Source organism: Lathamus discolor, chromosome 5, assembly GCF_037157495.1.
Source record: "Lathamus discolor isolate bLatDis1 chromosome 5, bLatDis1.hap1, whole genome shotgun sequence".
Lineage (NCBI taxonomy): Eukaryota > Metazoa > Chordata > Aves > Psittaciformes > Psittacidae > Lathamus > Lathamus discolor.
The window spans coordinates 101,690,817-101,700,385 of NC_088888.1; the positions used below are offsets into that span (position 1 = coordinate 101,690,817).

General features: G+C 45.2%; 1 protein-coding gene across 1 annotated transcript in view; it reads right to left on the reverse strand.

The window, feature by feature from the left end:
* Positions 1-8,080, reverse strand: part of LOC136015583 (protein LYRIC-like) — a 29,595-nt gene extending 21,515 nt beyond the window's left edge. Inside the window, exon 1 of the mRNA XM_065681698.1 lies at positions 7,674-8,080. Within this exon, the coding sequence (XP_065537770.1) occupies positions 7,674-7,955 (282 nt within the window). The 5' untranslated portion in view covers positions 7,956-8,080. The remainder of the gene's footprint in view (positions 1-7,673) is intronic.
* Between the last annotated feature and the right edge of the window lie 1,489 nt (positions 8,081-9,569).

A 9,569-nucleotide genomic window follows, 5' to 3' on the forward strand; every position in this document is an offset into this window, starting at 1 on the left:
TGAAATCTTCACCATTTTCTTTTACCATTCTTTGCAAATAGACCTCCCAAATTAAGGCACCTTCAGCAAGACTGCCATTAGCAACAGAAACAACAGCACCAACTTATGAGGCAAAGAGAAGGATGGTTTTTGCCTTCTTTCAGACACGCACAGAGGATAAGAGACATCTGATTTTCTGTTAGCCTCTCTTTACATCAAGATGCTTCTGCAGGCATGAGGGACTACATGCAGAGACCAAGAGACATCTGATTTTCTGTTAGCCTCTCTTTACATCAAGATGCTTCTGCAGGCATGAGGGACTACATGCAGAGACCAGGAGGTGTCAAGCTTAAGGACATGCAACTGTCTTCCTTCTCCAGGCTGCTGTAAGTGAGCACGGCCCAGGGACTATACAGAGCCCTCACAGAGGCAGGGATAGCTCCAGAGTGCTCTGTTGAGTGCAACAGAGAATTAGGGAAGATGCAAACTCGGTTTGCTCTGACAGACTCGTCTCAGTGGGACAAGATCATGTTTCTGGAGCTTCTCTCCATATAAATGACAGCAAAGAAGAAGCTAGAAAAATTGCAGCACTTTAGTGCTTTGCCAGTCTGACTGCTGTATGCTTTTACCAGACAAGCACAACATTCGCTACTTAAATGATATTTCATCCGCTAGGCAAACATCCCTCTCTCTCTCCATCACTGACTAAGAGGATAAAAATAGTGTTGACAGTCATTTACTATATCCCAGGAGTCTTCACGATGACTGACTGGCTATTCAGCCCTAAGTACCCGGCTGGGACTCCTGAACCTTGTTGCATCCTTCCTAATGAGCAGCTGAGTGCAAGAAAAATACCAAACCACCACTGACTGATGATCACCAAATAGCCCACCACTCTGGTGATGCTCTTCTTTCAAACCTGAAATATCTGTTGCCTCTCCACCATCCTTCAGTAACAGCAGCAACTCCTTTCCTTTCATCACCAAGTATTTTTACTGAGTTCAGCTTCCTTTCAGTGGAAAGGTATTATTCTAGCTTGACCTTTCGTATTAAATCATGCCTTTATCCAACCCCTTTTCAGGCAGTAAGCTGGCTGTATGGCTGAGGAACTCCATCCTACCACATTCTTCCCTTTCAAAGCCCTTAGGATGTGGGATTAGTCATGCCTCTTTACCATGCCTTTTGGCCATTCTGAAAAGGGAAAGGGAATATTCATGATTTTATTGCACTTAATCTAATAGACTCATTAAAGAGAAATTGGTTTTTGTCAGGGTAGATTTTTCTTAATGAAAAATGTAGGTTTGTACAGGGAGAACACATCTAGACCCAGCACATTGACTGCATAAAATCATCAATGCAATTCCAAATACATTAAATACATGCAAAGAAACAGCATGAGTACTTTTAGTGGATTTGGACTTAGCATATTAATTTCTACTCACATTCTGTGGAACAATAGGAAGATTATTTTTAGTTCTTGGCCCTTTGCTCATGACCCAGTGGAACAGGATTTCCCCCCCACCCCCTGCCTTTTTTTCCCTTTCTGTGTAACCTGAGGTTATATTCCTAATGATTGGTAATAATAGCTCTGAAACCTTTATTCTCTTGAGTTAGCATTTAATTTATTTTATGCTGTTAATGCAGTTCTATATAAAGTCACAAAGAAAGAAGAAAAAGTGACAGGTCTTCAAATATTAAAAAATACTGGGCTTAATCATGAACATATAAGCCCTGTATTCAAAGCCATAAAACTGTACCTCTAGACACCTTTATGCATTTCAATAGCTTCATGAGACTAGTCATTTTTACAAAACCAAACACCACTGTAAGTGTCTATCAGCTCAGGAAGCCTGCTCTCAAATCTCAATGCCACCAACTGCTTACAGGATTAATTAAAAATACTGTGAACATCAGCTTCAGGTTCACTAACTGCCCCTTGTCCCACAAGGGGAATGTGCTTAAAATTGCCTTCCTTGAGAAGGCATGCAAAGCTTTCCCCAGCAGAGGGATACTAGGACAAAATAAACTCAGTGTATGAAACCCAAGGGGAGCTATTATATGCTTCACACATTGGAAATCAGGGAATTTGTTCAAGAGCATGAATAAAGATTCAGAAAATTATTTTCAGCTACCACTTTCAGAAAACTCGAATTAAGTGGCTTGGACACTGGAAATGAAAGGAAGCAAAACTACCCCATTCTGGCAGGGGGTCTGTGAACACAAAACCATTTCCAGATTTAAGAAATACTTCAATTAAATTGTTTCCTAGTGCTCATTTCCAGTGCAAAAACTATTTTAGTTTTTTTCCCTTTATGTTACACCACAAGATTAATGGTGGGCTTATGACAAAAGGCTACACTGGTACAGGAAAAGCAACACCAACATGCACTAACTTAAAAAACAAAAAGGGGGGAGGAGAAAGAAAAGAACAAGAAGAAAGGAACCTTTAAGCAGGGTACTAAATAACCTCCCTGAAATATGCTATGTTGCTACTGAACAAGATAACACTGCACTCTTCAGCTTTCTCAGTAGACCTTCAACAAGCTGAAAACTGAGCAGGAAGTCTTCCCCTCTCTCAGCATCCTCTGGAAGAACTGGTCTTTGCACCCTGCACTAGGGATGACTTGGATATTTGCAATAGCACTTGCAGTCTGGTGTTTGCTCACTGAAGTTGGGCTTTCTCCCCTGCACACAGACACAAAGGCTCAGCCACAGGGTAAGCAAACCAGAGCACTGCTGTGGCCAGCCAACAGCTTGTATTGCTCCATCAGCCGACAATGAGCAATCTGCATGACAAAAGTGTTGGGAAATAAAGCAGCACTGAATTGCATTAATTCTGAATCAGGTTTTCATAAATGAAAGCAGACATCCTGGCCAGTCTGGCTTTGCCACATGGTCCTGTGCTGATGATGCACTTATCAGCCTGGGAGATTTATTTCCTAAACCAATGCAATCCAGGTGAATGGAAAAGGACAAGCCTGTATTCGTCAGAGGAGAGAGGATGGGGTTTAAGCAGAGCAAGAGTCCACCAGAGACACAGGAAGGCATAGCTGCAAAGAAAGTTGGAGAGGACTTTTTACAAGGGCATGCAGTGACAGGAAAAGAGGAAATGGTTTTAAGCTGAAAGAGGGCAGATTTAGGTTAGATATGAGGAAAAAAATATTCCCTGTGAGGGTGGTGAGGCACTGGCACAGGTTGCCAAGAGAAACTGTGGCTGCCCCATGCCAGGTTGGAAGGGGCTTTGAGCAACCTGGTCTAGTGGAAGGTGTCCCTGCCCATGGCAGGAGGGTTGGAATTGGATGAGCTTTAAGGTTCCTTCCAACCCAAACCATTCCGTGATTCTATAAAAATTACTCATTCAGTCCTAATAGCTGAAGAAAGGATAACACAATGGCAATTTCTGCTAAGGTGACAACGGGAACCCACAAAAACATACTGGGTTTGTTAGCAAAGGAAACTGAGAGGCTCTTCACGCATGGCAGAAGAACATAAAGGAACATCTTTAGGCCACGCTTGCTTACAATGCTACACATGTGTACCTCCAAAGGGAAAAGAGATCAGGATCTTGGTTTGTGGTCAATATTGTAAATATTAATAATCTTATTAATAACTAGTATATGTACATTATATATTTCATATATATATTATACATACATTAATACAAAGTTCCCTGGCAAAATCAGTTCAGACAAATGTATTCCCAGTAGGAAAGAAGAGTCTGTTCAAATAGAAAATGACATGGGAAACATACACAATGAATAGACAGTTATATGGGAAATACGCACTGGAAATACGTGAAATTTTTCCCTTTGTTTAAGGCCCCTGCTGGGGGAAAGAAAGAGGAGCTGCTCCCATCAAATGCATGCTCAAAGAACTTTGCAGAAAAGGATCTGCACCTTCAGCACAGAAAACCTGTTCCTCTGCACATATTCCCAGGGATGAAATTGCCTGTAGGAAGTCCCTGATCACTAACAGGTAACAAATACAGGCTGGTGGCAAGAAGCAGGAGCCAGAACTGCAGTTGTAGCCATTCATAGCCAAAGATAATTCCAAGAGAAAATTAGAGAAGCAGCCGTAAGATGCTGCTACCTACGTTACGCATCCTCCTGCTGGCCAGCCTGCCCAGGATACACAAGGGGCCATGTACAACAGCCATAAATACAGGGAGCTGATGGGTACCTGCCTCAGCTCAGCTCCTCTTATCATCTCATGAGACATCTGGGGAAAGGCAGAAGAGAATTCACAGGCTGAGTGGATTAAAACCACTCTTGCAAGGAGCGATGAAGGAATCAGTTTCCTGGGATTTTGGTATTCTAATTAATTACAGCAGCATTACAACAAGAGATCAAGCCTCCATTTTAGATGAGGCAATTACCCAACTCCAACACCTTTCAGGATACTTACAAAATCAATTCTCATCCAAGAGAACTATATGAAAGTAATTGTGCAATTGTGTTGCACTGGCATGAAGAATACTGTGTAACATGAAAGGGAAGGAGGAAAGGTCTGTCTGCATATGTTTGCATAGTTCTGGTCCTGTTAAGCAATCTCTGCAAGTGTCAGAAAGTTATCTCCAGTTTATAAAGGCACTTCTGAAAAGCAGAAACCTTTATTTTTGGATACAGCAGATAATACATATTTTTATAAGTTGCCTAAGGAAGGTGATACTCCAGCACTTGTGCAAAAAGCTTGTTTGGAACTGACCAAATTCCAGAGCAACCCAAAAACTTTGAATAAACATAAATCCCAAAACTCAACAGCAGTCTTGCTCACATCTGTTGGCTTCTAGCAAATCTTGTTAGCAGTTTCCTAGAAGATACTTTATTAGGGAAAAGGTTATCCTGAAAAAGACTAAACACCCTCCAGCATCATTTCTAGAGATTTTGTGTGTGTGTGACAACAGGCAGAATGTAACTTGTTATGTGTGATACACATAAGATTACATTCAAAATGTGCTTGTCTTGTTGTATGCATCCATTAAAACAAAGTTTGTTCAACAGACTTCTTTGACATGGGCTGTGAAAGCAATTCTGACTGGGTCTTACAGCCTGCTCTGAGACGAGTAATCATCCTGTTAGTCTGCTATACACAGATGTGCATTAACATGTAGTCAGATTAAAAACCTGAAAGCTGCCTGCTGGCAGCACTGGCACTGGGAGAGACTGACATAGCTGTGCACTGCTGCATTTAGTGACTTGGACCTGGGCAGGATTGGATGGAGGTAGCTGGCAGGGCTGGGCTGTGGCCCAGACCTTCAGCCTTGCAAGCAGCCCGGAGAGCTGAGGTCAGCTGCACCCTCCAGTGAATGCACCCTGAGCAGGCACTGGCTGCACATAGCTAAGGGGAATAGGGGCAGGCAGAAGAAAGGAGATCACTCCTACATTAGAGAAACTGCAGCCCTGTAAGAGCAGATTCCTGGGAGTCTCACAGCCCACCCATGGGGCAGCAGCTGGGAATCACCGGCAAACATGCATTGCCAAACTGAAAAAATAATTAACTGCCTAGTTTCTTTTAATTAAGATCTTGACTTATCCATCACTCCAGGATATGCAGATGTTTGGCTGCTGGGATGTATCAACACACCTGAGCACTGGAGGCAATTCGTCTCTTGGCTTCATACCTCAGGAGACAGCAAAGAGGGGCTCCTGTAATACCTGCGCAGCCCAGCTTATAGCATTGGCTGTGTCTATGGATGTAGGACTTTGTTACTAGTAATATCCCTGATGCTGCCTTGGTAGAGACTTTCATATGCAAACTTTGGCATATTAAAGGTGTTCTGCTGTTCTGGCATCCTTGCATCAGCTAAGTGCCAAAGTAGCATGCATCATTTTACACTTATGTAAGGAGATAAAGTTTTTGCCTCAAGGATATGATGTTCCAAAGACAGAGATAACATGATGGGAAATGACAAGGAGCAGTGGAGAAGGGGGGTAGGGAAAAGAAAACAAAAGAGACAAATAGAAAAGAGAAAGGGCAGGGTACTGCCATGGGAAGACAAGCCTGATGTTTCCATTTCATCATGTAATATATTTTCCCCAGGTTATCTTTTTTTTAGGATCTTTTAAGTTATTTTTCTTGATCATCATCTTCTCATTCGCTACCTCCTTAGGACCATTATTTTGCCTCCTCTGCACTTACAGAATAATCAGTGGGTCTCATATAGAGGATGATGCTACTCTGTGTAAATGCAGCCCCTAAAGAATAGGAATCACTCAGTGCCACAAAAAGCAACATTAATGACAGAAGCTGTGGATGACTGTAAACAAATTTATCCCTTCAGTTTTTCTCTTCCTCCTTTTCTTTATTTTCTGTTATTCAGGCCTGTGAGTCACAGCACCTCTGACCAGAACAAGTATCTGTTCAAATCAATGTCTTCAGCTTGAAATAATAACCCCGCCACCCGTACAGCACCAGGCCTGTCTCGACAGAAGCAGGGGTGTCCACCCCGTTCTGTCCTGCACTGCCTCCAATGACTGGTGGCTCTGCAAGACTTTTAACTCATGCAGCCAAGTCAAGTCCTCTAGTATTGATGATTATAAAGATATAATAGGATTGTTACTGAAATCCCTCTTCATCCCTTGGCATGGGCAGTTCTGTTTGGATTGCTGTTTGATTTAATTGTTTTTTACTAATTCAGTGATACCTATGCTGTCAGGCCAAGATTCTGCTCTTACTGATGAAAGACAAAACGGAATACCTTATTAAAATATAACTATAATTCAACTAAAAGTTAAAACTTCCATGACAAAATAATAAATCCTTGAAAGCTAGTGTCAGGATGGAAAGCCTGATACATATGTGTTCATGAAGAACAAACCCACTTATTTTATAGCCCACCTAGAAATCCATTTTGTATGTCTTTCTCAGAAGTGAAGACCTGGGAGATACTAGTAACAGATAACATTGTTCAGAAATGTTTGATATATTAATGTTAAACACATACTTACATTCACTGTGTTCTGTTTCCATATTGCAATACCTTGGTGAAATTGTTTTGTACGCTGAGATTTGCACTACAGACAGCTTACAGAAAGTCAAAGTGACACAGTCATGACAATGTTGTATGGAAATGCCATTGGCGTGCATCATATCAAACTCACAACATCGATTCAACAAGGTGGCCATGGTCATCGGCACACAGTTACTAGATTACATTAATGCAATAGTAACAAAGCTTTGATTTAGAGTAAATACACATTATTAACACATTGTATTAACACCACAGCGAAGATAGTATACCCTCATCCTCCTTAACGTGATGGACATTAACCAGAGTTTTCTTAATTCTCTGCAGAGAGGATCAAGCCCATACGGAGTTACTGTGCTAGACAAAGTGGTGGAAGAAAAGCCAGTTCCAGCAATGCCAGGCCAGGTGCTTCAGCAAGCTGCTGCCTTACACTATAACCCTGATGCCACCACAGGGCTCAGAGATGAAAGCTGAGCCCCCTAACCCGTAAACCGCCAGAAGAGGTTTGGGACTCTGCATCCCTAGGCAGGACCAGCTGGCCGAGCGTGCGGATGGGACGGGATATCAGGATGGCTGTAGCCCCTGGGAGCAGGGGGCGCACCCCTGGCTGCCCGGCGGTGCTGCTGAGGGCAGAGCAGGCAGGAGGAGAAGATGCTGGGGAGGAGAGAGGGAAGGATGCTCGTCCCGGGGACACCTCCGGGTCGACGGCTTCCCCCGCCGCCCTTACCTGAGCCGTACGCCTTTGTTCCTCCGGCTGCCGCGCCGGCAGCGTGCCGGCCGCCCGGCGGGGGCCATCCTCGTCTTCATCCTCCTGCCCCCGCGCCCCCCCGTTGTCCCGGCGGAGGCGGCGGGGCCCCGTCGCGGCCCGGCCCCGTCGCAGCCCCCGCAGGACGATGAGCGCGACTGCCACCGCCCCCAGCAGTACCGCGGGCCAGAGCAGGGCCGGCAGCCGCGCCGGCAGCCCCAGCTCCCCCGCGCCCAGCGCCAGCCGCACCGCCGGGCCCAGCATGGCCGACCCCGGGCCGCCCCTCCCCGGGCTGGGGAGGGGGATGGATGCTGTGCTCCGCTCCGCCGCGCAAGGAAAGTTGGTGTCGGAGCTGCGCTGGTCGCAGCGGGCGGCGGCTGAAGGAGGGGTACAGGGGCGCGGACACGGCTGTGCTCACGGGAGTCTCGATGCGAAGGGTTTGGCCATGAGGGCGGTTGCGCGGTGAGGGGGGGGGGGGGGGGGACGGAGCCCGGGGGGAGTGGAGGAGGGGGCGAGCGCTCGGGATGAATCTCTGCTATGGGCGAGTGAACGCGGAGAAGCAATCGCGAAGGCGATGCGGTTCAAAGCAGCGGAGCCGCAGGCATCATCGTTCATTTGAGAGCAGGTCCCGAGGGTCGGGATGCACGGGGGTGGTCACGAGTGATGCGTTTTCTCAAAATTCACCAGTCTAGACAGAAGAGTTTATAGGAATGCGCATCTCAGGCGCCGTTACAAACGTGCCATCATCGAGCAGCATCCTTGTGATGATTACAGGAACTGCCGGTGTAATGCAGTGTGTGATGCGTTCTCATCTAGCGCTGATCCTTGGAGAAATAACCGTTCGTCACCGCTAGCAGAACGCTAGGCAGAGTGCCTCAAACCACAGACCTCTCGGCTTTGCTGGATGGAAAAATTCTCCACCCACCTGATGGATAAGTGCAGGTGATGCTCTCAGGAAGCGTTTTTTCAAAGTCACAGAGGTTCTTGTAAAATGACAAGTTGTATTTCATCTTGGCCAGTCTGGAGGGGCGACCTCTGAGAAATAAGCAGTGAATAATAGCGAAAGGAAGGAAGGAGCCCCTCTTGCAGAAGTGTCTCTCAGTGTGGTCATGGCTCACACCTGGCACAAACTCAGGTGTGAGCAGGGCATTACTACAAAGACAGTAAGTAAAGCTTATTTAAACACAACAGCATAAAATGGATAAAACTATGCATGAAAAGCATAAGCCTACATGTTTGTAGTAAACCCAGTGCAAAGAAGGGGTTGGTAAGGAAATGGCCTTTATCTGTCTTGGCTTTATTTCATGCCTAGTGGGGACCACTCTTCTCCCAAGCACGGATCCAGACACTGGAGCTCAAATCCAAACACACCCTTGCCAGAGACAGCAATGGGGAAGGTTCTTTATCCATCCTTCCACTGGATTACCACCTCTTCAGGGATGAAAGATTAATCATTCCTGGGCCTAATTCCAATTCATCCTGAACAAGTCTAGGTTTTGAAAGCACAATAAGGTGTCATAGCACTTGAGAAATTTCCAGACAAAATACAGGATGATTGTTAATAAAATGATGTGCTGATTGGCTTTATGGGGAGAAGAAAGTTTCGTGGAGGGAGTGAAAAGCCTTTAATAGTCAGAAGAGGGCCATGGGGGTACGGTTGTACTGTGAATGCTGTTGTTGGGATGGTAAGCTTCCTTTTAAACATGGATCCCACAAATTATCTGTTTTCTGTCTATCTCTTCCTGCCTATCTTCTAAAGTTCAGCACTGACTAATCCTGTTCTCTGAAACCTCAGGATTTTCAGTGTTTCTGTGCCTAGCTCTGATACTGATTCCTTATGAGAATATGTCTGTCTTGTACCTATCTGGAGCCGTAAGA